We start from the raw sequence: 25,739 nt of genomic DNA on the forward strand, positions 1-25,739 counted from the left end.
TCTATCAGTGTTCCGTCTATCAGTGTTCCGTCTATCAGTGTTCCGTCTATCAGTGTTCCGTCTATCAGTGTTCCGTCTATCAGTGTTCCGTCTATCAGTGTTCCGTCTATCAGTGTTCCGTCTATCAGTGTTCCGTCTATCAGTGTTCCGTCTATCAGTGTTCCGTCTATCAGTGTTCCGTCTATCAGTGTTCCGTCTATCAAGGGCAAGGAGGAGGTAGGGCTTTGTTACAATGGATGGGTGTCGAACAGACTGCATAACACAGCAGGAGATGCTCGCTGTTTTAGTAATCAAAGTTATGGCTGCAGATGGGCACAGTGAGGCTGCAGATGGGCATTATTTAAACCAGGGCTCGACAAAACCCGGTCGCCAGGTCGCATTGGCGACTAGAAATAGCGACCTCGCGCCTGGGGCAGCACAGCTGGGGGTATCCTGTCTCTGTGGACCCCCCCAGCGTGATCGCGTCGGGCCGTTCCGCCGGCGGCCGAAAATTTAGGCTGCGGCTTTGAGGCCTTCTGCGGTCCTATGATTCCTTATGGGAATCTGGCGCCCTCTTGTGGTCGCCGTTGGTATGACAAACCAGCAATGCTAATGAAGCTTCCTCTGAGTGTTTTATATTACCTGCCTCTTCTTCCCTTTATTTAGAACCCCCTAAACATTATATATATTTTTTTATTCTAACACCCTAGAGAATAAAATGGTGGTTGTTGCAATACTGTCTGTCACACCGTATTTGTGCAGCGGACTTACAAGCGCATTTTTGTTGGGAAAAATAATTTAGTTAATAAAAAAATAAGACAACAGTAAAGTTAGCCCAATTATTTTTTATATTTTGAAAGATAATGTTACGCCGAGTAAATTGATACCCAACATGTCACGCTTCAAAATTGCACCCGCTCATGGAATGGCGACAAACTTTTATCCTTTAAACATCTCCATAGGCGACGTTTAAAAAAATTCTACGGTTTGCACGTTTTGAGTTACAGAGGAGGTCTGGGGCTAGAATTATTGCTCTCACTCTACCGATCATGGCGCTACCTCCTATGTGTGGTTCGAACACCGATTTTATATGCGGGCAGGACAGGGCGCGTTTAAAAATTATTATTTTTTCTTCTTATTTTAACTTTTTTTTTTTTTTTTTTTCCACTGTTCTTTTAAAAAAAATGTTGTGTCACTTTTATTCTTATTACAAGGAATGTAAAAATCCCTTGTAATAGAAAAAGCATGACAGGTCCTCTTAAATATGAGATCTGGGGTCAGAGACCTCGGATCTCATATTTACACTAAAATGCAATTGAAAAAAAAAAAAAAATGTCCCTCTAAGAGCTATGGGCAATGACTTGGAGACGGGGAGGAGGGGGGGGGGGGGGCGGCGACGGCGCTGCTATCTTCCCCTCACTCGTCTCCATGTCAGGCCAGGGACAGGTCCGGATCGCCGTCACGGACCTGGCTCCTAACTTTTTAAGCTGGCTCCTAGATTTCCAAGCAAATTTGTCAACCCCTGATTTAAACAGTAGCTGCTGCATTTTACCACCCTAGGCTTATACTTGAGTCAGTACATTTTCCCAGTTTTTTTTGTGGTAAAATTTGTTGCCTCGGCTTATATTCGGGTCAACCTTATCTCTAGTATATATAAGGTACTTAGAAAGATGGTGAGGTGTTCAATACTTTGCCCCGCTGTATGTAATCTGGATTTGAACTTGAATGTGTTTGGCAGAGTGGAAGTATACATGATTGTAGAATGTTCTTGCGGACCCTGCATATTTTTTTTTTAAAAACTTTAACTCTGTTTCAGAGTATTTCAAAGACAATATATAAGAAACCCATCTCATATCAAATGTGGCTTTAAATTTAATAAGGTATTTGTTTTTATAATATTGTTTTTTTCTAGCTATAACCAACGTTTGTTTTTTTCCTTAAAATCATGAATGAGCAATGACCTTGGATCTATTGAATGAATTCCTTGGCTTCCATGTGCAGTGTTTATCAGATTTAAAAGGAATTTTACTCAAATCTTACCCAAGCAGATTTGCCACACTAAGGACCTGGTCAATGAAAAACATTTTATTGTTTGTTGTTCAATTTTCCATCTTTTGTTTTAAAAGATGTTTTTCTGCAAGAACACCATGCTACTGATAAACCATGCTGAACCTAATACATATTCTGTAGCATAGTGTACATTATCTGTTGTAACATTTTCATTAAGGTTTTGTCATTACAAACCCGCAAGTATATAAGTATATTACTATGCATGTTCTTATTATTTGTTCAAAATTTCCTTTTATAGGCTTGAGAAGGTTTTCAACTTGTCAAAGGAAGGTGTGATGCCTAAAAAGACTGATGCATCTTCAGGTAAATTTAGAAAAGTGATTCAGACATTTGAGAATCAGAACAGCCAAAATGAATCCTTTAGTTTTTGTTTTATTTTGAGTGGATTGAGTTCTCCATTCAGCCCACTTGCTTTGGTCATGTTCTCCATATGTTTCATGCACACAACTGGGCACTATTCCTTCCAGTGGCAGCAACAATGGGACATAATTCCATCCACTGACACTAGTAATAAGGGCAATATTCCTCCCCTCTGACACCAACTAAAAAAGTACCCATAACTGAAGAGATCTGTTTTGAATTGACTGATTACAGTAATAAAGGCATATGGAACATGTGATGACTGCCATACAAGGTATTATTTTCTCCACAAACTGATATTCACCCATCATACAAACATTCATTTTGGTGGCTGATTGTTAAAGTATGACCAAAATGTTATCTTGATCAGAATGTCCTGACACATCTAACACATGTTCTGTCAATTCAGTACTTGTCCTCTTATCCTATCTTGATTGTGACTATTTTTATTGGCTTTCCTTTATATATTTGTTGTGCCTCCCATGTTATCCAGCTGAAAGCTAAAGACATATTTGTTTTTTAATAGGGTTAACTGAATATTTGATTTTTTTTTTTTTTTGTTACTTTAGTAAGTAATCCTACCTAAAGCATTGCTATTGCCGCCTCCTTTCAGTCCCCTATTATTTGTAAACTTCTTATCGAACAGGATCTCCCATCTAAGTCTTTTGCAATGATAAGTTGAAAAATTTAGAAAATGATCAGAACTTTTGTGCAGAAGATTGGTTGGACATGCTTCCTAATATGTACAAGTGCTCACATTCTATGGCTATAAAAGAAACTGTGGTTAAATTGAATACTAGATGGTATTATACTCTTGCCAAATTGCATATATTTGCTGGTCTCAGAGACATGCTTTAGGGGCTGTTCTGAGTCTGACAGGGGGACAGATCTTCATATATTTTGAAGCTGTAGAGCTCTTAGACCTCCTCTTTGGCTACAAGCTTCTACTAAAGTGGCTCAGATCACAGGGGTACAACTGATCCTAACTTATTCAATGTTTGCTCTTTGCTGAGCTACTGGAAGTGTCACCACCCTGCTGTTCAGTGCCATTCATTGGGCCATTCCCCTGAACTAGCTCCCCCCCCCCACAGTCTCCAGGTCCCAGGTATTACAGCGTATGAAAGTAGTAAAATTAATGGAAAGGATTCATCAATATCATGGATACCATGTATAGTTTTAATTGTAAATGGGAATCTTGTCTGCTTACTGATTAGGAAGCAATTTAATATCGAGGACCAGCTACTTCTTGGTGTCTCACTTAAAACCTCTAGATTTATTTTTGTTGATTTTTTCACTACTTTGTGTCAGAATATAATGCTAATTGATTTAATGTGTTTTATACATTTGTGGAAACAAAGCCCTGTTAGACATTGTTTTAGATTTTTCTGTTTTTCTCCTTTTTATATACTGTATTGTTGTAAAAGGCACAGTATTATGTATGCTTTGATCTATTGGGCACTTGTGATTGTTTGACTTTTATTGCCCATACTTTGTATTTTACTATTTTCTTTAAAGCATTGATAATAAAAAAAGTGAACCTGTCCCCAGCAGAGGAAAGCACAGGTTTGCTTCATGGCATCTCCTCAGCAGCACATAACTTTTGCCCATCTCTCTGACCTTCCCTTCCCTCTGCCCAGAACAGGGAAAGTACCCAGTACTTCTAGAGCTGGATGAGCATGTGATTCACTCTCCTTCTTTACATCTGAAAGTGTCAGTACTTGTGTTTGTACCAGACATTAAAGCATGCCTACTTTGCCCTGCTTAGCTAAAGTACAGCTTTACTTTGAACTGTAAGTAGCTCTGAAGCTAGTCTGAGCAGATTTTTTTTTCTTTAGGAATGGCAAGCATGTCAATTCAATTTTTATGGTTGGTTCCACTACAACAAGATGAACATTTTGACTTTATTTTTATAAAAAAAAAAAAGTTTATTGGTCATATTGAAAAAGTGTACAGACAGGTGCAACAGGCGCTATACCAAAGGATATAACATTGACACAACCATGAGGGCTCCAATATGGGAGGGCATACAGACATTGGAAATGGCAAGAAGAAAGCATGTTCGACATAACGAGCACAGTTCTGTGGAAGGGAATCACTCCGCATCATTACAGGTGGGAGGGGGTCTTCTGTCCCATATTTGTTGCATTACCTTTACAGGAGGCTAGTACCTTGTGCTCCTCCACAATCCCCCACATGCATCTCCCACCTCGATTTCAGTTAGTAAGCCTGGGAAGTAGCTACAGGTAGTAAAAGGTGGTTATAAAATGAGGATATTAGTCTCTTAGGAACCTGACCCTTGATCAGATCCACCAAGTATAAGGAATCAAGGCTAAGGACAGAATCGCAGAATTGTCTCGGAGTTGGAGGTAGTGAAAAACATGATTGGCCAGATTTAAGCCATCTTTAATGGCTTGAAAAGACGTAATCGTGCCATTAACTATAACCCCCCGAGCAATCCACTCTATAGTCAGGGACCGTCTGCAATTCAGGTAGGAGTGGGTTGTCCCAAAGTGGGGTGCAAGTATGGAATATAGGGGCATTGGTATGAACATTTCATTTTAATGAACTAACTGGCTTCTTACCTACTATCTTTGGGCTTTAACCACTTTAGCCCCGGAAGGATTTGCTCCCTTAATGACCAGGTCATTCTTTGCGATACGGCACTGCATCGATTTAACTGACAATTGCGCGGTTGTGCTACGCTGTGCCCAAACAAAATTGGCATGCTCCCCCCCCCCCCCCCCCCCCCCCCACAAATGGCTTTCTTTTGGTGGTTTCTTTGATCACATCTGTTTTTTAAACTTTTTGCGCTATTATAAGAGCGTCAATTTTGGAAAAAAAGCTATATTTTTTAAATTTTGCTATAATAAATATCCCCCCAAAAAATATAAAAAAACTAATTTCGATATGTTTTCTTCTCCATACTTTTGGTAAGAAAATCGCAATAAGCGTATTTTGATAGGTTTGCACAAAAGCGTCTACAAAATAAAGGTTTTATTTATGGCATTTTTATCAAAAAATGTTTTTTTTTTTACTAGTAATGGCGGTTATCTGTGATTTTTAGCGGAACTGTGAGATTGCGACAGACGGACACTTTTTTTGGGGCCATTGACATTTACACAGCAATCAGAGCTAAAAATAGCCACTGATTACTGTATAAATTGTATAAATGTCATTGGCGGGGAATAGGTTAACACTAGGGGGTGATCAAGGGGTTGATTGTGTGTCCTAGGGAGTGATTCTAACTGTGGGGGGGGGGGGGGGGGTAGGACTGCCAGGAGGAGGAGACTTATCGCTGTTCATACTTAATATGAACAACAGATCTGTCTCTGCTCTCCTGATGGAACGGGGGTCTATCTGTTCACATTGACAGAGCTCCATTCTGTGTCTATCAGGAGCAATCGCGGGCACCACGGTCGTCGAGGCGTACGCCCCTAGTGGTCTTAAAACGTCCTACGTACAGCTACAGCATTTTGCCCAGCGGAGCCAACCAGCCGCAATATAGCTGCGGAGGCTGGTCCTCTAGTGGTTAAGGACTTGACCACCTTCTACATTGTAGGTTCCAGGGTGGGTTAGGAATATTATGGTCTCAGTGCTCATTTTTCATTGATTTCTTTGACATGTTTTGTATCTTCAACAGCTCCATATACGGTGATCTCTGGGGATCAGGTGGTGAACATGGCAAGAGTAAAGGCCAAGGAGAACCAAGCCAGGTTGGAGAAGGACATACAGCGGAAGAGAGAGCAGACCAAGCAGACTTCCCAGGTGGCAGTTGTGGCTGATGTCCATATTAAAGAGGAACCAATGAGCGATGAGGAAAGTATGGACACCTCAACATATGACCATCTGAACAATGGCTTGGTCAATGGTGTCCATATGGCTGAAAACTCACATGAATCACTGAATGGTCCTGTTTCTAAAGGAGACAAAGATTCAATAGCAAAAGAACTGAACGAGTTTGTGGCTTCTACATTTAAGAAGCAGTATGTGTTGACTTTGAGTGAACTTAAGCGTTTATTTAATCTTCATTTAGCCAGTCTTCCTCCTGGACACACTCTCTTTAGTGGCATCTCAGACAAAATGCTTCAGGAAACGGTTTTATTCTCTGGCTGTAAACAGATCATGGTGCCTGTAAGTATACCCTCTTTTCAAAGAAAACATGGATTCCTTTATACCATATTAACCATCAGTTAATTATCTGGGTTTTGTCAGTAAGATTGCCTTTCAATGCCTGTTCAGCTCACACTTAGTCTGCTTGCACACTGGGAATACAGTTTCCAATATATGTATTTATTTAAGCAGTCGTATATTGAGAAAATTGACCCTATTGCAGGAATAGTACAGACCCCTGTGCCCTATTGACTTTATCCTGGCTGATTGATGGTGCCATGCGTTTATTGGAAGGATACATTATTTTTTAATATCCTCGCTACCATGGAAATTGGTGAAAAGTGGACAGAACTGTTACCATTATACACCAATCGGCCGTAACATTAAGATCACTGATAGGTGAAGTGACTTACATCGATTATCTCATTACAGAGGCATCAATGTGGGTAGAATACATCAGGCAGCACGTACACATGTTGTCTATGAAGTTATGTGTTGAAAGCAGTAAAATTGGGCATCAGTTTGTGTATGGGGCTGTGTGGCCACAGACTGGTCAGGGTACCCATGCTGACCTGTGTCATCAGCCAAAAGCACCTACATTGGGAATGTGAGCATTAGAGATGGGCCACAGAGCAATGGAAGATGGTGGCCTGATCTGATGAATCGTGTTTTCTTTTACATCGTGTAAATGACTGGGTGTGCGTGCATTGCTTACCCGGGGAAGAGATGGTGCCAGGATACAGTATGGGAAGAAGGCAAGCCAGCAGAGGTAGTGTGATACGGCAATGTTCTTCTGACAAACCTTGGTCCTGCCATTCATGTGGAAGTTACTTTGAAACATAACATCTACCTAAAAATGATTGCTGATCAAGTACACCCCTTCATGGAAACAGCATTCCCTGTTAGCAGTGGCTGCTTTCAGCAGGAGAATGTGCCCTACCATGCTGCAAAAATGGTTCAAGAAAGAACACAACAACCAGTTTGAAGTGTTCACTTGGTCTTCACATTCTCCAGATCTCAATTTGAGTGTCTGTGGGATGTGCTGGAAAAACCAACCCATGGAGGCCCCCTCATTACTGGACTTAAAGTGTTATTAAACCCACAACAATCAAATCATTCTGTATATGCAGTAAAGCATGCTTGTTATACTCGCTGTGGAACCTTGGGGGTTATACCTCTGCATTGTGTGAAAAGGCTGTTTCACTCCTGATCCTCCCCTTTTACTGTCCCCAATCCATCTTGGTGGACACTGATAGAAGTCACAATAGTGCTAGATAGATACTGCTCATGACAGGTTATTTAGCAGCAGTTTATATTTAAAACTATTGCATTTCCATGTTCTGTGTACTGTAGGAGACCAGATATAGTAACTGCAGGATCCTGGATTTAGAAACACTTGAAGTATCTGCTACTGACGGCATGGTGCCAGATACAGTATACCTGCAGAGGTGTCGTGGCATCCATGCCGCAACAGGTCAGGGTTGTTTTGGCAACAAAAGGGGCAACTTCTCAATATTAGGTTAGGTTATCAAAATGTTATGGCTGATCAGTGTATTTTGTGGTCTAGAAAAAAAAAATATCACTTAATACCACAAAATTACTAATGTATTCCTCTGGCCCTATCTATTACTTAGGACTGTGGAACAACTGCACTCCTAAAATGTATGCAGTCCCACTACAAACTTTTGAAGATTGTACTACGATTAAAACCTTTTGGCATATGGTCAAGATTTTTGTGTAACAAAGACCCCTTTCACACTGCGCCGCTCGTTTTAGGGTGCTTTACTGCTGTTTAAGCAGCACCTTTCGGCCGCTAGCGGGGTGCTGTTAACCCCAAAAAATTGTTTAAAAACTCACGTTTTGCAGTGCTTTCAAAGCGCTGCCCATTCATTCCAATGGGCTGGGGCATTTTGGGAATGCTGTATACATCGTTCTCAACCCATCTCAAAGATGCTGCTTGCAGGACTTTTTTTTTCCCTTCCTGTAAGTGCACCGCCCCAAATGTAAAAAGGCACACTGGAATGAGTGAGAGGAGGTTTGCAGGTGCTTAGCAGAGACTATTTCTAGCGCTAAAATGCCTGAAAACTACGCCAGTGAGAAAGGGGTCCAATGGCTTTCACACCTAACGTGCATCCTGACCTGCCTTGTACTGTGCATCATAACAATGCACTGTAAATGCGTGTTGTGTTTCAAAGGTTTTTGCATCAAAGCGCTACTTATTTATACACTTTGCAGCACACAGATGCAAGTACCAAGGGGAAGATTTACTATAACTGGTGCACACAGAATCTGATAATCTCATACAACCTAGAAGCTGATTGGTTGCTATCCACAGCTGCACCAGATTCTGCGTGCACCACCAGTTTTAGTAAACATCCCTCTGTGTTATATTGCTCTGTACGTTAAAAAAAAAAAAAAAAAAATGTGCAGGAACTTTTTTTTGGTGCCCATTCATTTCAAATTGCACTGTCTGCTGTAACAAATGAAATTGTGACAGTTACAGTACATTTTTAAGGTGTGAATGGACTATTAAAGTTATGTGTGTAAATCAGTGTGTACAAGAAGACTTGGCTGAAAGTTATGCAGTCAGACAACTATTGAACTATGCAATGAACTTTAATTCTAATGCTAAACATTTTCTGCGCTCTTAGAGTTCTCTATTGGCCATATAGAGAAAATAAAATATAGAAACTGTACATACATAAGCTATATTGTAAAAAGTATTGTGACGCCTGCCTTTACTCGCACATGAACTTTAATGGGATCCCAGTCTTAGTCCCTAGGGTTCAATATTGAGTTGGCCCACCCTTTGCAGCTATAACAACTTCAACTCTTCTGGGAAGGCTGTCCACAAGGTTTAGGAGTGTGTGTATGCGAATGTTTGACCATTCTTCCAGAAGCGCATTTGTGAGGTCGGGCACTGATGTTGGACAAGAAGGCATGGCTTGCAGTTTCTGCTCTAATTCATCCCAAAGGTGTTCTATCGAGTTGAGGTCTGGAATCTGTGCAGGCCAGTCAAGTTCTTCCACCCCAAACTTGCTGATCCATGTCTTTATGGACTTTGTGTGCAGTCATATCGGAACAGGTAGGGGCCATCCCTAAACTGTTCCTACAACGTTGGGAGCATGAAATTGTCCAAAATGTCTTGGTATGCTGACGCCTTAAGTGTTCTCTTCACTGGAACTGAGGGGCCAAGCCCAACCTCTGAAAAACAACCCCACACCATAATCCCCCCCCCCCCACTTTGGACCACTGCACAAAGCAAGGTCCATAAAGACATTGATGAGCGAGTTTGGGGTGGAGGAACATGACTGGCCTGCACCTCAACCCGATAGAACACCCTACCCTCCCCACCAAACAATTTGGACCAGTGCACAAAGCTAGGTCCATAAAGACATGGATGAGCGAGTTTGGGGTGGAGTCTTGACCTCAACCTGATAGAACACCTTTTGGATTAATTAGACCCGAGAAAATCTGAGCCAGGTCGTCTTGTCAAATGTCAGTGCCTGGCCTCACAAATGCGCTTCTGGCAGAATGGTCAAACATTCACATACACACTCCTAAACCTTGTAAGCAGCCTTCCCAAAACCGTTGAAGCTGTTATAGCTGCAAAGGGTGGGCCAACTCAATATTGAACCCTATGGACGAAGACTGGGATGCCAAGTTCATGTGCATGTAAAGGCAGGTGTCCCAATACCTTTGACAATATAGTGTATACTGTATATGCTTGGTATAAATTCTGCAGCAAACAATTTTAATCTGTTGTATTTCTTAATAGATACTGCAGCTTTCTATACCCCATCAATGGGCTGATTATTGGAAAACTATCCTTTATCAGTTCGTGTGAACATTTTATTTTTTTCAAAAATGTACCTCTTAATCGGTACTGTAAATAACAGAGGGAAGGTATTTTGAGACATTTCTAGGATTTCCCTCAAACCCTAGGGCGGCACAGTGGTGTAGTGGTTAGCACTCTCGCCTAGCAGCAAAACGGGTCGCTGGTTTGAATCCCAACCACGACACTACCTGCCTGGAGTTTGCATGTTCTCCCTGTGCCTGCGTGGGTTTCCTCCGGGTGCTCTGGTTTCCTCCCACACTCCAAAGACATGCTGGTAGGTTAATTGGCTTCTGTCCCAAATTGTCACTAGTATATGAATGGGGACCTTGGATTGTGTGCTCCTTGAGGGTATGGACCGATGTGAGTGTGCAATATACAGGGATAGGGACAATTGTAGACACTTACTCAGGTTGAATTGGATATGGACTGGTGTCTTTATTCAACCTTGCTAACTATGTAACTATGTACCCTACTCCGTGAGTCAGCAGTTTTGAAAAAACACAATATATTTTACTTTTTGCTATAATATCCCCTATTTATTTTTTTAAAAAAGCAAATTTTTTCTGAGTTAGGCTGATATGTATTCTTCTGCATATTGGTAATAAAAATCGCAATAAGTATATATTGGTTTGGGCAACAGTTATAGCGTCTACAAAATAGGGGAAAGATTTATGCCATTTTTTTTTTTTTTTTTACTAGTAATGGCGTTGATCTGCAATTTTTATTGGGACTGCAACATTATGGCTGACGGATCGGACACTTTTGTATGTGAAGGAGGGAGGGTAGAAGTGGCGCTGTTCTATGGTGTAGTGTCACATACCTCTATAAGGCTTGCAAGAAATCCCAAATGAGATGATAAATAAAATATCTGAGTTGTAAAAGGCAAAAATATAACGTGTGAACCAAATATTCAAATGACCTCTGTCCTGGTGTAACAATCCGGTATGCTCCTATATATATATATATATATATATATATATATATATATATATATATATATATATATATATATATATATAACCCCAATGTGGCTCATATGATCAAAATACAAAAGGCAATAACATGAATATGTGAACCACAGTGTATGTGTTTAAACGCATATGAAAACATAAAGTAACTGGTGCCCTTTACATGCGTATCTAAGGTGATACTCCCATATATCAATTCATAAATTAAGACAACATATGCTATGTGCAAAAATAGTCCATATGCCATATTGATGCAATAACAGAAGAATTTTTTAGAAAATAAAAATAAAGTGACAGGTGCTCTTTATAAACTGTGCTCTGTGCTTATGGGTGCCCTATAGGTAATTCACTCACCGGAACCATTCACCGCACGTAGGGGTATTGCGCTTTCACAGTATAGGCCACTGTGTAGAAAAAAAAAAAATGTATTTTTTCTGTGTTTGCTGTATGAGATATGAGGGTCTCCTTTTAGCTTTCCCATCGTAGCTCCCACATGCAGAAAAGAGACATCTCCATAGTGTATTATCATTTAAAAAGTGGAATTTATTTAGAAGGGTGAAAATGTACTCGCATATAGTGCAGTAATACAGAACTTTGAAAAACAGCCCGGACGGTTGGTGCTCCACAGCTCGAAACCGGAAGTGATGCAAAGATGCTGATAGCTCCGCCAATTGATATATGCGAGTATCACCTTGGATACGCATGTAAAGGGCACCAGTTACTTTGTTTTCATATGTGTTTAAACACATGCACTATAGTTCACATATTCATGTTATTGCCATTTGTATTTTGATCTATGAGCCACATTGAGGACATATATATAGATAGATAGATAGATATCTCTATCACGCAAAACGACCGGCTTTGCAGAGCGCACAGAAGAGAACACGGGGGGGCTGTATTCCCGATCTAGCCAGCAGTGGGGGGGGGGGGGGCGGGGCTGGGAGATCCACTTATGCGCTGACTCTGCCCCAGAAAAGAACGGCTGTAGTTAGAGCAGTGATCGGAGTGGGCGCATCAGTGGAGCTCCTGGCCCCGACCCCTCTATACTGGCTGGGGAATAAAGAGGTCTGGGGGAGGGACCAGAAGCTCCACTGACACGACCACTCCAATCGCTGCTCTTACTACAGCCGCTCTGTTCCGAATGGACCTCCCGGCCCTGCACCCTCTGTTAGCTAGCGCGCGAATACAGCCATCTGTGTCCTCTGTGCAGTGCACTCTGCAAAGCTGTCATCGGGGCCCCAATTCGCAAGTACTCTCATGCAGTATATCCACAGTCTCTGATAATCTCGTGCAGCATATCCACAGTCTCTGATAATCTCGTGCAGTATATCCACAGTCTCTGATAATCTCGTGCAGTATATCCACAGTCTCTGATAATCTCATGCAGTATATCCACAGTCTCTGATAATCTCGTGCAGTATATCCACAGTCTCTGATAATCTCGTGCAGTATATCCACAGTCTCTGATAATCTCGTGCAGTATATCCACAGTCTCTGATAATCTCATGCAGTATATCCACAGTCTCTGATAATCTCGTGCAGTATATCCACAGTCTCTAGTAATCTTGTGCATTATGTCCGCAGTCTCTGGTAATCTCGTGCATTATGTCCGCAGATTAACCCATCCCTACACCTGAGATATATTTATTTTATTATCTCATTTGGGATTTCTTGCAAGCTTTATAGGGGTATGCAACACTACACCACTGAACAGCACCACTTCTACCCTCCCTTCTTCACATACACTTTTTTGACACATTTTTGAGACCATTGACAATTATACAGCGATTAGTGCTATAAAAACGCAATGCTTACTGTGTAAATATCACTGGCAGAGAAGGGGTTAACACTAGGGGGCGATCAAGGGGTTAACCGTTCCCTAGTGTGTGTTCTAACTGTAGGGGGATGGGACTGACTAGAGGAGATGACAGATTGCTGTTCCTAGCTTGTAGGAGCAGAAGATCTGTCTCTCCTCTCCTCACAGAACAAGGATTTGTATGTTTTATATACGCGCACACCCACTCCTGTTCTGGCGCTCGTGCCCACGCGTCATCTTGGCCACATGCAGTGGGCGCACACGCGTCTGCTATCCCATACACGTACAAAAGCTTTCGCGATCGCGCTAACCTGCTGCGGTATGATAGCGGCTGGTCGGCAAGTGGTTAAAGTGTTACTAAATCCACAACAGTAAAATCTGTATATGCAGAATAGCATGCTTGTTATACTCACTATGGAACTTAAGGGGTTAAAGTGGTTGTAAACCCTTACAAACCACTTTGACCTACAGGTAAGCCTAGATTAAGGCTTACCTGTAGGTCCAAGCATTATCTCCTAAACCTATATGGTTTAGGAGATATTTGCCCGAAAACGGGCACCGCTGTCTACGGCGCATGCAAGCAGCAGGCGCACTGAGCCGAAACCGCCCCCTCTCGAGCGCAGCCGAGGTGAGCCGAAACCGCCCCCTCTCGAGCGCAGCCGAGGTGAGCGCAGCAGGCGCACTGAGCGCGGCATTCTCAGCGAAGGTAGCTGCCGCGCGTGTCGGCTCCCGTGCGCATGCGCGGGAGTGACATCATCGCGGCTTCGCCGAATGATAGCGGCGGAGCTGCGAGACCCCACCAACAAGATGGATGCGGCGGACTACAGGGGACAGCGGCGACTTCGCTGGCTCCTGTGTCAGGTAAGTGACACATAATGGGCTACTATGCGATGCATAGTAGTCCATTATGCTTTGCCTTTGCAGGGAATGAAAGAGGAAGTAAACTCATCAGGGTTTACTTCCTCTTTAATCCTCTGCATTGTGTAAAAAGGCTCTTTGATCCTTTATGGACAGATCCTCCCTCTCTTGCAGGGTCTCACTTGGCAAGGCCAGATAAGACACAGTGAGGGTAGTAAATCTGCACATGCTCAGTTTGGTCTCTATTGCTGACTAAAGCAATTTTCTACTTTTATAAACTAATTCCATGGACGAATAAAGGCTTTAATACAATCATCTCTGTCCAGGGCTCAAAAACTCCATACCTTTTCTATACCTCCCATTTCTCTACCTGAGTCAGATTCTGATATCCCTGCCCTCGACGAGACAGGAGGGAACACAGGAAGAAAGAATGAGAGGAAGCTGTGGAAGATCCCCAGACTCCTGTATAACGTAAGAGGGAGCTTCACGCAACAAGCTTGCTAATGTAAAAAGGAAAATGTTGCCATTTGCAATAGCCCTCAACATTGTACAGCTTGACTCCCCCTGTCTCCCCATGCCCCTTTCGGTACAGAGACCTGTAAAACCCTCCAAGATATTCAAAAACAAATAGAAGGGGAAATCTTTGACAATTGGATCACTCCAGAAAGGGTGTTCACAAATCCAAAATCTTGGCTGAATCTATCTAGTGGAAAAATTTATATATCCTGCCATCTCAGTCTTAAAGGGGTTGTAAACCCTTGTTTAAAAAACAAACATGTTATACTTACCTCCACTGTGCAGTTTGTTTTGTATAGAGTGGCCCCCGGTCCTCCTCTTCTGGGGTCCCGAGTCCTGCTTCTGTGTCCATTCACACAGAATGCAGGACTCGGCCCCACCCCCCCAGCGCAGCGTCATTGGGTTTATACACCCATTCCACCAGATCGGTGGACATTTCTTGGGCTTTCTAGCATTCGGCCTCTGTAGCCCAGCTCTGCAAGACCGTAACCTGGTCCTCTGTTCATACTTTTTCATAGTTTATTAAGGTGGATGTCCAGTCTTGTGTGGATGCAGCTTTTGGCAGCAAGGTTCTTGCAGCAGCACTCTGAAGCATATTTTGTGACCCTAGCTGCTGTTGGGCCTTTTGGCACAGTTCTGTTTGCCTAGTTGTTGTCCACCCTTCTCATACATACTGTATGAGGAACTCCTTTCTATTCCTTGTTACTCTGCTTTGCCTACCACAAAACTGAGGACCCTTAGTGGGATGAGGTTCAGTGCCCCCCCCCCCCCCCCCCGCCCATGAACAAAAGCCTCCCACCTCCTCCTGAGTCCCGGCTCCCATCTCCTGCACAAAATCAGTCCCCGGCGGCCTTATGGGGTGGACTGGGCAGGGACTTTTAGGACTGGCAGGGGCAGTCTCGGCTGGGTTTGAGCAGAGGTCCCGCTCATCTGTGCTCAGGAGGGGGAAGTCCCAGCTCACCTTGGCTGTGATTGGGGTGGGTGGGTTCGGCTATCCTTTGGAGGGGGTGGGCTTTGCTTGCCTCGGATGTGCTTCGGAGAGTGCGGGCTCGGCTGTGCTCGGCAGAGGACGGGTTCGGCTCACCTCCACCTCAGCTGTTCTCATGGAGGGGACGGGCTCGGCTATGCTTTGGAGGGGGCGGGCTCCGCTTACCTTGGCTGTGCTTGCGAGGGGCGGGTTTAGCTGTGCTTGGGAGGGAGCGGCCATGGCTCACCTCGGCTCTGCTTGGGAGGGCAAGGGCTCGGCTCGCCTCGGCTGTGCTTGGAAGGGGGGCGTTCTTGCCTCCGCGGTGCTTGGGTAGGGGGCGAGCTCGGCTTGCCTCGGCGGTGCTTGGGGAGGGGGCGGGCTCGGCTTGCCTCGGCGGTGCTTGGGGAGGAGGCGGGCTCGGCTTGCCTCGGCGGTGCTTGGGGAGGGGGTATGCTCGGCCTCGGCGGTGCTCGAGGGGGCCAGGTCAGCTCACCTGGGGATGTGACCGGCTCGGCTGTGCTTGGGAGGGGGCGGTCTTGGCTGTGCTTGGGAGGGGGCGGTCTTGGCTGTGCTTGGGAGGGGGCGGTCTTGGCTGTGCTTGGGAGGGGGCGGTCTTGGCTGTGCTTGGGAAGGGGCGGTCTTGGCTGTGCTCGGGAGGGGGCGGGCTTGGCTGTGCTCGGGAGGGGGCGGTTTCGGCTCACCTCGGCTGCGCTCGAGAGGGGGCGGTTTCGGCTCACCTCGGCTGCGCTCGAGAGGGGGCGGTTTCGGCTCACCTCGGCTGCGCTCGAGAGGGGGCGGTTTCGGCTCACCTCGGCTGCGCTCGAGAGGGGGCGGTTTCGGCTCACCTCGGCTGCGCTCGAGAGGGGGCGGTTTCGGCTCACCTCGGCTGCGCTCGAGAGGGGGCGGTTTCGGCTCACCTCGGCTGCGCTCGAGAGGGGACGGTTGCGGCTCACCTCGGCTATGCTCGGGAGGGTGCGGGCTCGGCTGCGCTTGGGAGGGGGGCGATCACAGTATTATAATGGTAACTGGCTTTATTATTACTATTATTACTATTAGTACAATTATCATGTCACAGAAGATGGTGTAACTTATCTTGCTTGTCATGTTTTAGAACTTAAGCTGTTGATGACAATGGGGAGTCATGTCCGCAGTCTCTGACCATCTCCTGTTTTTCGCGTCCACAGTCTCTGACCATCTCCTGTATCGCGTCCTCAGTCTCTGACCATCTCCTGTGTCGCGTCCGCAGTCTCTGGCCCTCTCCTGTGTCGCGTCCGCAGTCTCTGGCCCTCTCCTGTGTCGCGTCCGCAGTCTCTGGCCCTCTCCTGTGTCGCGTCCGCAGTCTCTGGCCCTCTCCTGTGTCGCGTCCGCAGTCTCTGACCATCTCCTGTTTTTCGCGTCCGCAGTCTCTGACCATCTCCTGTATCGCGTCCGCAGTCTCTGACCCTCTCCTGTGTCGCGTCCGCAGTCTCTGGCCCTCTCCTGTGTCGCGTCCGCAGTCTCTGGCCCTCTCCTGTGTCGCGTCCGCAGTCTCTGGCCCTCTCCTGTGTCGCGTCCGCAGTCTCTGGCCCTCTCCTGTGTCGCGTCCGCAGTCTCTGGCCCTCTCCTGTGTCGCGTCCGCAGTCTCTGGCCCTCTCCTGTGTCGCGTCCGCAGTCTCTGGCCCTCTCCTGTGTCGCGTCCGCAGTCTCTGGCCCTCTCCTGTGTCGCGTCCGCAGTCTCTGGCCCTCTCCTGTGTCGCGTCCGCAGTCTCTGGCCCTCTCCTGTGTCGCGTCCGCAGTCTCTGGCCCTCTCCTGTGTCGCGTCCGCAGTCTCTGGCCCTCTCCTGTGTCGCGTCCGCAGTCTCTGGCCCTCTCCTGTGTCGCGTCCGCAGTCTCTGGCCCTCTCCTGTGTCGCGTCCGCAGTCTCTGGCCCTCTCCTGTGTCGCGTCCGCAGTCTCTGGCCCTCTCCTGTGTCGCGTCCGCAGTCTCTGGCCCTCTCCTGTGTCGCGTCCGCAGTCTCTGGCCCTCTCCTGTGTCGCGTCCGCAGTCTCTGGCCCTCTCCTGTGTCGCGTCCGCAGTCTCTGGCCCTCTCCTGTGTCGCGTCCGCAGTCTCTGGCCCTCTCCTGTGTCGCGTCCGCAGTCTCTGGCCCTCTCCTGTGTCGCGTCCGCAGTCTCTGGCCCTCTCCTGTGTCGCGTCCGCAGTCTCTGGCCCTCTCCTGTGTCGCGTCCGCAGTCTCTGGCCCTCTCCTGTGTCGCGTCCGCAGTCTCTGGCCCTCTCCTGTGTCGCGTCCGCAGTCTCTGGCCCTCTCCTGTGTCGCGTCCGCAGTCTCTGGCCCTCTCCTGTGTCGCGTCCGCAGTCTCTGGCCCTCTCCTGTGTCGCGTCCGCAGTCTCTGGCCCTCTCCTGTGTCGCGTTCGCAGTCTCTGGCCCTCTCCTGTGTCGCGTCCGCAGTCTCTGGCCCTCTCCTGTGTCGCGTCCGCAGTCTCTGGCCCTCTCCTGTGTCGCGTCCGCAGTCTCTGGCCCTCTCCTGTGTCGCGTCCGCAGTCTCTGGCCCTCTCCTGTGTCGCGTCCGCAGTCTCTGGCCCTCTCCTGTGTCGCGTCCGCAGTCTCTGGCCCTCTCCTGTGTCGCGTCCGCAGTCTCTGGCCCTCTCCTGTGTCGCGTCCGCCGTCTCTGGCCCTCTCCTGTGTCGCGTCCGCCGTCTCTGGCCCTCTCCTGTGTCGCGTCCGCCGTCTCTGGCCCTCTCCTGTGTCGCGTCCGCCGTCTCTGGCCCTCTCCTGTGTCGCGTCCGCCGTCTCTGGCCCTCTCCTGTGTCGCGTCCGCCGTCTCTGGCCCTCTCCTGTGTCGCGTCCGCCGTCTCTGGCCCTCTCCTGTGTCGCGTCCGCCGTCTCTGGCCCTCTCCTGTGTCGCGTCCGCCGTCTCTGGCCCTCTCCTGTGTCGCGTCCGCCGTCTCTGGCCCTCTCCTGTGTCGCGTCCGCCGTCTCTGGCCCTCTCCTGTGTCGCGTCCGCCGTCTCTCTGGCCCCCTCCTGTGTCGCGTCCGCCGTCTCTCTGGCCCCCTCCTGTGTCGCGTCCGCCGTCTCTCTGGCCCCCTCCTGTGTCGCGTCCGCCGTCTCTCTGGCCCCCTCCTGTGTCGCGTCCGCCGTCTCTCTGGCCCCCTCCTGTGTCGCGTCCGCCGTCTCTCTGGCCCTCTCCTGTGTCGCGTCCGCCGCCTCTCTGGCCCTCTCCTGTGTCGCGTCCGCCGCCTCTCTGGCCCTCTCCTGTGTCGCGTCCGCCGCCTCTCTGGCCCTCTCCTGTGTCGCGTCCGCCGCCTCTCTGGCCCTCTCCTGTGTCGCGTCCGCCGCCTCTCTGGCCCTCTCCTGTGTCGCGTCCGCCGCCTCTCTGGCCCTCTCCTGTGTCGCGTCCGCCGTCTCTCTGGCCCTCTCCTGTGTCGCGTCCGCCGTCTCTCTGGCCCTCTCCTGTGTCGCGTCCGCCGTCTCTCTGGCCCTCTCCTGTGTCGCGTCCGCCGTCTCTCTGGCCCTCTCCTGTGTCGCGTCCGCCGTCTCTCTGGCCCTCTCCTGTGTCGCGTCCGCCGTCTCTCTGGCCCTCTCCTGTGTCGCGTCCGCCGTCTCTCTGGCCCTCTCCTGTGTCGCGTCCGCCGTCTCTCTGGCCCTCTCCTGTGTCGCGTCCGCCGTCTCTCTGGCCCTCTCCGGTGTCGCGTCCGCCGTCTCTCTGGCCCTCTCCGGTGTCGCGTCCGCCGTCTCTCTGGCCCTCTCCGGTGTCGCGTCCGCCGTCTCTCTGGCCCTCTCCGGTGTCGCGTCCGCCGTCTCTCTGGCCCTCTCCGGTGTCGCGTCCGCCGTCTCTCTGGCCCTCTCCGGTGTCGCGTCCGCCGTCTCTCTGGCCCTCTCCGGTGTCGCGTCCGCCGTCTCTCTGGCCCTCTCCGGTGTCGCGTCCGCCGTCTCTCTGGCCCTCTCCGGTGTCGCGTCCGCCGTCTCTCTGGCCCTCTCCGGTGTCGCGTCCGCCGTCTCTCTGGCCCTCTCCGGTGTCGCGTCCGCCGTCTCTCTGGCCCTCTCCGGTGTCGCGTCCGCCGTCTCTCTGGCCCTCTCCGGTGTCGCGTCCGCCGTCTCTCTGGCCCTCTCCGGTGTCGCGTCCGCCGTCTCTCTGGCCCTCTCCGGTGTCGCGTCCGCCGTCTCTCTGGCCCTCTCCGGTGTCGCGTCCGCCGTCTCTCTGGCCCTCTCCGGTGTCGCGTCCGCCGTCTCTCTGGCCCTCTCCGGTGTCGCGTCCGCCGTCTCTCTGGCCCTCTCCGGTGTCGCGTCCGCCGTCTCTCTGGCCCTCTCCGGTGTCGCGTCCGCCGTCTCTCTGGCCCTCTCCGGTGTCGCGTCCGCCGTCTCTCTGGCCCTCTCCGGTGTCGCGTCCGCCGTCTCTCTGGCCCTCTCCGGTGTCGCGTCCGCCGTCTCTCTGGCCCTCTCCGGTGTCGCGTCCGCCGTCTCTCTGGCCCTCTCCGGTGTCGCGTCCGCCGTCTCTCTGGCCCTCTCCGGTGTCGCGTCCGCCGTCTCTCTGGCCCTCTCCGGTGTCGCGTCCGCCGTCTCTCTGGCCCTCTCCGGTGTCGCGTCCGCCGTCTCTCTGGCCCTCTCCGGTGTCGCGTCCGCCGTCTCTCTGGCCCTCTCCGGTGTCGCGTCCGCCGTCTCTCTGGCCCTCTCCGGTGTCGCGTCCGCCGTCTCTCTGGCCCTCTCCGGTGTCGCGTCCGCCGTCTCTCTGGCCCTCTCCGGTGTCGCGTCCGCCGTCTCTCTGGCCCTCTCCGGTGTCGCGTCCGCCGTCTCTCTGGCCCTCTCCGGTGTCGCGTCCGCCGTCTCTCTGGCCCTCTCCGGTGTCGCGTCCGCCGTCTCTCTGGCCCTCTCCGGTGTCGCGTCCGCCGTCTCTCTGGCCCTCTCCGGTGTCGCGTCCGCCGTCTCTCTGGCCCTCTCCGGTGTCGCGTCCGCCGTCTCTCTGGCCCTCTCCGGTGTCGCGTCCGCCGTCTCTCTGGCCCTCTCCGGTGTCGCGTCCGCCGTCTCTCTGGCCCTCTCCGGTGTCGCGTCCGCCGTCTCTCTGGCCCTCTCCGGTGTCGCGTCCGCCGTCTCTCTGGCCCTCTCCGGTGTCGCGTCCGCCGTCTCTCTGGCCCTCTCCGGTGTCGCGTCCGCCGTCTCTCTGGCCCTCTCCGGTGTCGCGTCCGCCGTCTCTCTGGCCCTCTCCGGTGTCGCGTCCGCCGTCTCTCTGGCCCTCTCCGGTGTCGCGTCCGCCGTCTCTCTGGCCCTCTCCGGTGTCGCGTCCGCCGTCTCTCTGGCCCTCTCCGGTGTCGCGTCCGCCGTCTCTCTGGCCCTCTCCGGTGTCGCGTCCGCCGTCTCTCTGGCCCTCTCCGGTGTCGCGTCCGCCGTCTCTCTGGCCCTCTCCGGTGTCGCGTCCGCCGTCTCTGACCAACTCTTCAGGTGTAGCGCTAATAGGAAAAGGTGGATCCTAAAGAGCAAGGGTGGGGCAAATTTAGATGGGGCGCCCAATTTTAATCTTGCCTAGGGCATCACAAAACCAAAATACACCACTGGTAAGGTTAAAGGGAAGGCACGCAGGGGGCGTCTCCTAAAAAGCTTGCCAGTGTCCATCACATGAGCCTCTAACCCAGGGCCTATGAATACTTTTCTGGTGTCCTGTACTGTACTCCAAGATAGGGAATTTAAAGGAAAGTCTAAATTCTCTTATTGGCATAGCTTTTATATGGAAGTAGTTTGATTCCTAAATACAATTGACATAATTGTTAAAAGGCTGAATGATATAATTTGAAGATTCAGTTTAAGATATACAATGGAAGATTCATTTTTATAAGGAGCTTTAATTTCTCTGTGCTTGTGTGGAGGTGGGGGGGGGGGGGGGGGGCTTCCTTTAATATCGTTTTGAGGTAACAGTAGTCACTAAGAGAAAAAGGAAAAAGTTCTCAATAAAAAATCTCCCCTGTGCTACAAAAAAAATGTAATAACTCTTCATCTGGCAAAATGAAGGATTGTAGGATCAGTATCGAGAGAGGCATTTAGCTAAAGAAATAAAACTCAGGGAATGTTATTTTGCCGATGACCTCAATACAGGGACTAAAACCCAAACAAAGTGCTCTAAGTAGCCAGGGTTATAAATCCTTGTGAAAAGGTACATTGTTCCAACTTGGTGAATAATGAAGTCTTCACATAAAAGGACATTCTTGCACTGCAATGAGTCTGGTGTGCCCTTTAATCCAGGCTTGTAGCCATTGTACTCATGGGATTTATATCTATGTGAAAGCACCTCTTCAGAAAATAATATACCAGATTGGTAAACTAAGCCTGGCCTAACAAGTGTCTGAGGTAACAGTAGTGCTAAAGCGCAAGTATCTGTATTCAGTTATCTGTGTATGGCAAAACATGATCCCTGTGGAGAATCTTGGACTCTATAAATTGTGTGACTATCCTGGGCTTAGAGTGGAACTATGCGCAAAATCAAAAATGATCGAATGAGTTCTGTTAGAGTGACAGTTTTGTTACCTATTGATCCTGTCAGTAGATTCGTTAATTTTCTTCCTGTAATAATTTGCCAGGCAGGCTCCTTATTGCGAGAAGAGTCATTCTATGTCTCTTTTGCAATAAAACAAATTACCTGCCTGTTTTGCAATCTTCTTTAGAATGAACACTGAGCTGCGCATACACAGGAGTTATGTCATTCAAGTGCTATTCAGTTATAGACCTGAAACAAGCATACTGAGTTTTGTCTCTATATCTATAGAGTAAACAAAAGGGGAAAAAATGTCTGCACCCCTAACTATTAAAACCCCTTTCACACTGGGGTGGCGCGTTAGTTGGCAGTAAAATGCCGCTAGCTTTAGCGGCGCTTTACTGTGGTTTTAGTGGCGCTTTGAACCCCTGCTAGCAGTTTTAAGAAAGGGTTAAATTTGCCTGTGTTGCGGCGCTTCCAAAACACTTTTCAGGCTCTTCGGAAGTGCTGCCCATTCATTTCAATTGGCAGGGGCCCATTTAAATGCTCTACAGGACCCCCCTGAAAGAGGCTGCTTGCAGGACTTTTTTTACTGCCCCGCAAGCGCACCATCCCAGTGTGAAATCACTGGGGCTTTCACACTGAGGAAGCATGAAAGGCGCTTTGCTAGTGCTATTTTTAGCACTAAACTGCCTGAAAAGCGCCTCTGTGTGAAAGGGGTCTTACAACGGTAAATTTAATTCATACTGTGCAAAACAGATCTCGCAGCTAAGAGTCCATCTTCTTTGATGCGTTTCATCCAAATTTATTTCATTAAGCCTGTTTGGGTGAAATGAGCCAGAAAGGGTGGGCTCCCAAAGGGGAGATCCATTAGGCACAGTATGATTTTAAATTTGCTTGTGGTTGGTGTGTAGCTGTTTTTTTTTCTTTGTATGCTAAAGTGTCAGAAAAGTGCTTTATGCCTCTTCTGGATCAGGAGTCTCCTAGAAGTGGTGGTCACAAAATGCTGCTAAATTCCCTGCAGGAAATGCATGTTAGGTCTTTGGGCTTTCTAAGACCTTAGCAGTTTTTGTATTCGGGAAAAGGCTGTTTAGAGGTTGTAATTTTCTTCCAGCACCATGTTTTATTCCTAAAATGGGTAACTATGTCAAGGTTGTGTGCTGTACACATTGATATGACTGCCCAAAGGTTAATAGTATTCATGATGGGAATGGGAAAAAATTTAAGTCAAATTGATTACCATATTTGTTTATGTGTATTTTTTACAGAGCAAACAACTATAGGTTTGTAGTCGCATGCAGTGGACTTAAATAATAAAAATTGTTACAACTCTGGCGTACAGGGTGTCCAATTTTAAGCCTCATGCACACAGGACATTTTCCAAACTCTCCTAGGAACCTTTGTTCCTGGCAGCAGCGGTTTTGCATATCATTCATATCATTGGCCAGAATAATAATTTATTCTGGCCATTGAAATAAATGAATGCTCAATCGCTAAATGTGTCTAGCATTAAGATGCGTTTACAAACGTATTTTCTGCCAAAACTCTGTTGCTCCTAGACACACTGCAGTGGGTGGGGGGGGGGGGTTGCCTCTGAATACCCCTGCCACTAAACTCTGCTAAAACTTGTGCGTGCATAGACACATGCAGGGGGAGTCTAGACACAGGGAAAAAGTATTGAACACATGAAGAAAGGAAAGTGCAAAAAGGCATGGAAAGTCAAGACACCAGCTGAAATCTTTCAGTATTTAGAAATAAATTCTGCCCCCTGTCAGTGCAAATTAATATCAGCTGGTTCTGTCTCAACTGATGGCCGATGAAGTTTCGTTACCAAGGTGTCACACAAGAAACATCTTATAATAGGTAAAAGCAAAGCGCTCTCTCAAGACCTTTGCAACCTTATGGTTGCAAAACATACTGATGGCATTGGTTACAGAATGATTTTTAAACTTCTGAATGTTCCGGGGAGCATCGTTGGGGCCATAATCCAAAAGTGAAAATAACATTTCACCAAAAGCCAGGCACGACCAGGTGCTCCTCGCATGATTTCTGACAGGAGTGAAAATAATTGTCAGATGAGTTGTCCAAGAACCAAGGACCACCTGTGAAGAGCTTCAGAAAGACCTGTAATTAGCCGGCATAATTGTTTCAAAGAAAACAATAAGTAATGCACTCGACCGTCATGGCCTGTATGCATGCTCCCCATGCAAGACTGCATTGCTGAAGAAAAAGTATGTTGAAGCGGGTTTAAAGTTTGCTGCACAACATTTAGAGAAGCCTGTGAAATACTGGGAGAATATAGTCTGGTCAAATAAGACCAAAATTGAACTCTCTGGATTCCATAATACACATCATGTTTGGAGGTCAGATGGCACTAAATATCACCCCAAAAACACCCCCTTGCCAACAGTGAAGTTTGGAGGTGGGATCATCATGGTGTGGAGCTGTTTTTCAGCATACGGTACTGGCAAACTTTGTCATTGAAGGAAGGATGAATGGAAAAATGGACCAGGACATTCTTGATAAAAATCTGTTGCCATCTACCAGGATGATGAAGATGAAACTAGGGTGGAAATTTCAGCAAGGCAATGATCCCAAATGCAAAGCCAATGAAACTCGTAATTGGTTTCAAAGAAAGAAAATAAAGCTGTTGGAATGACCCAGCCAATCACCTGACTTGAATCCAAAAGAAAATCTATGGAAAGAACTAAAGATCAGAGTTCGCAGAAGAGGCCCACAGAACCTTTAAGATTTTAAGATGTGTGGGAGAATGGGCCATGCGACTAATTTCCCCTTACAGGAGTCGTCTTGAAGCTGTCATTACCAACAAAGGATTTTTTATGAAGAATTAAATAAATTTCAGTTATCGTGTTTGATACTTTTTCCCAGTGCCATTACATTTTATTACACAAAACTTAATTTCTGAACTTATTTGTTCTGGTTTCTTTGTATGTATGGATTGCATGGGTTGTTACCGACATGTGGTGAACATTTCATGTTCATAGCACCTTTAGAAATATGTTTACTTAGAAAAATGGTGACGTGTTCAATACTTATTTTATCTGCTGTATCTCTTGTGTACACCTCATCTTATATTAACAGAACGGTCTTGTTAGTTTCCTCCTCAGAGCAATGCTGCCCCTGATGAACAGAAGGTGTTTGCCCTGTGGACCAGTGGAGATGAATATGACAAGGTGAGAAGACTTGTTTGTTGTCCTATGATGGTTAAACAATGTTTTATTACATGTACTAATCATACAATTATTGGTCCTTATTTTAATATGTGGTACTTCTATTTATTTTTTAACCTGCATGGACAGCAGAGGAAAAAAAAATTAACAATAGACAGATTTTTCAGATGTTTTGTTATGAGGCCCACATTAACCACTTAAGCCCCGGACCATTTGGCTGGCCAAAGACCAGAGCACTTTTTGCTATTAAGCACTGCGTTGTTTTAACTGACAATTGCGAGGTCGTCCGATGTGGCTACCAAACAAAATTGACATCCTATTTTTCCCACAAATAGAGCTTTCTTTTGGTGGTATTTGATCACCTCTGCGGGGGGGGGGGGGAAATTTTCCTCGGTTTACGCCGATAACGTATTCTTTATATTTTTGGTTTAAAAAATCCCCAATAAGCGTTTGGTTTGCTCAAAAGTTATAGCGTCTACAAAATAGGGGATAGTTTTATGGCATTTTTATTATTCTTACTAGTAATGGCGGCAATCAGCGATTTTTATTGGGACTGCGACATGGACGCATCGGATACACTTGGCGCTATTTTGGGACCATTCACATTTATCCAGCGATCAGTGCAAT

General features: G+C 47.7%; 1 protein-coding gene across 2 annotated transcripts in view; it reads left to right on the top strand.

The window, feature by feature from the left end:
• POLR3E (RNA polymerase III subunit E) overlaps window positions 1-25,739 on the top strand; it is a 115,622-nt gene that overhangs the window by 76,954 nt on the left and 12,929 nt on the right. For both annotated transcript variants that reach the window (XM_077449002.1, XM_077449003.1), the window contains 3 exons: window positions 2,288-2,352; window positions 6,050-6,540; window positions 25,038-25,115. In XM_077449002.1, coding sequence (XP_077305128.1) covers window positions 2,288-2,352; window positions 6,050-6,540; window positions 25,038-25,115 — 634 coding nt within the window. The remainder of the gene's footprint in view (window positions 1-2,287; window positions 2,353-6,049; window positions 6,541-25,037; window positions 25,116-25,739) is intronic.

The sequence above is a fragment of the Lithobates pipiens genome, unplaced genomic scaffold, assembly GCF_037356315.1.
Source record: "Lithobates pipiens isolate NorthernLeopardFrog02 unplaced genomic scaffold, aLitPip1_a1.2 Scaffold_22, whole genome shotgun sequence".
NCBI classification, from domain to species: Eukaryota; Metazoa; Chordata; class Amphibia; order Anura; family Ranidae; genus Lithobates; species Lithobates pipiens.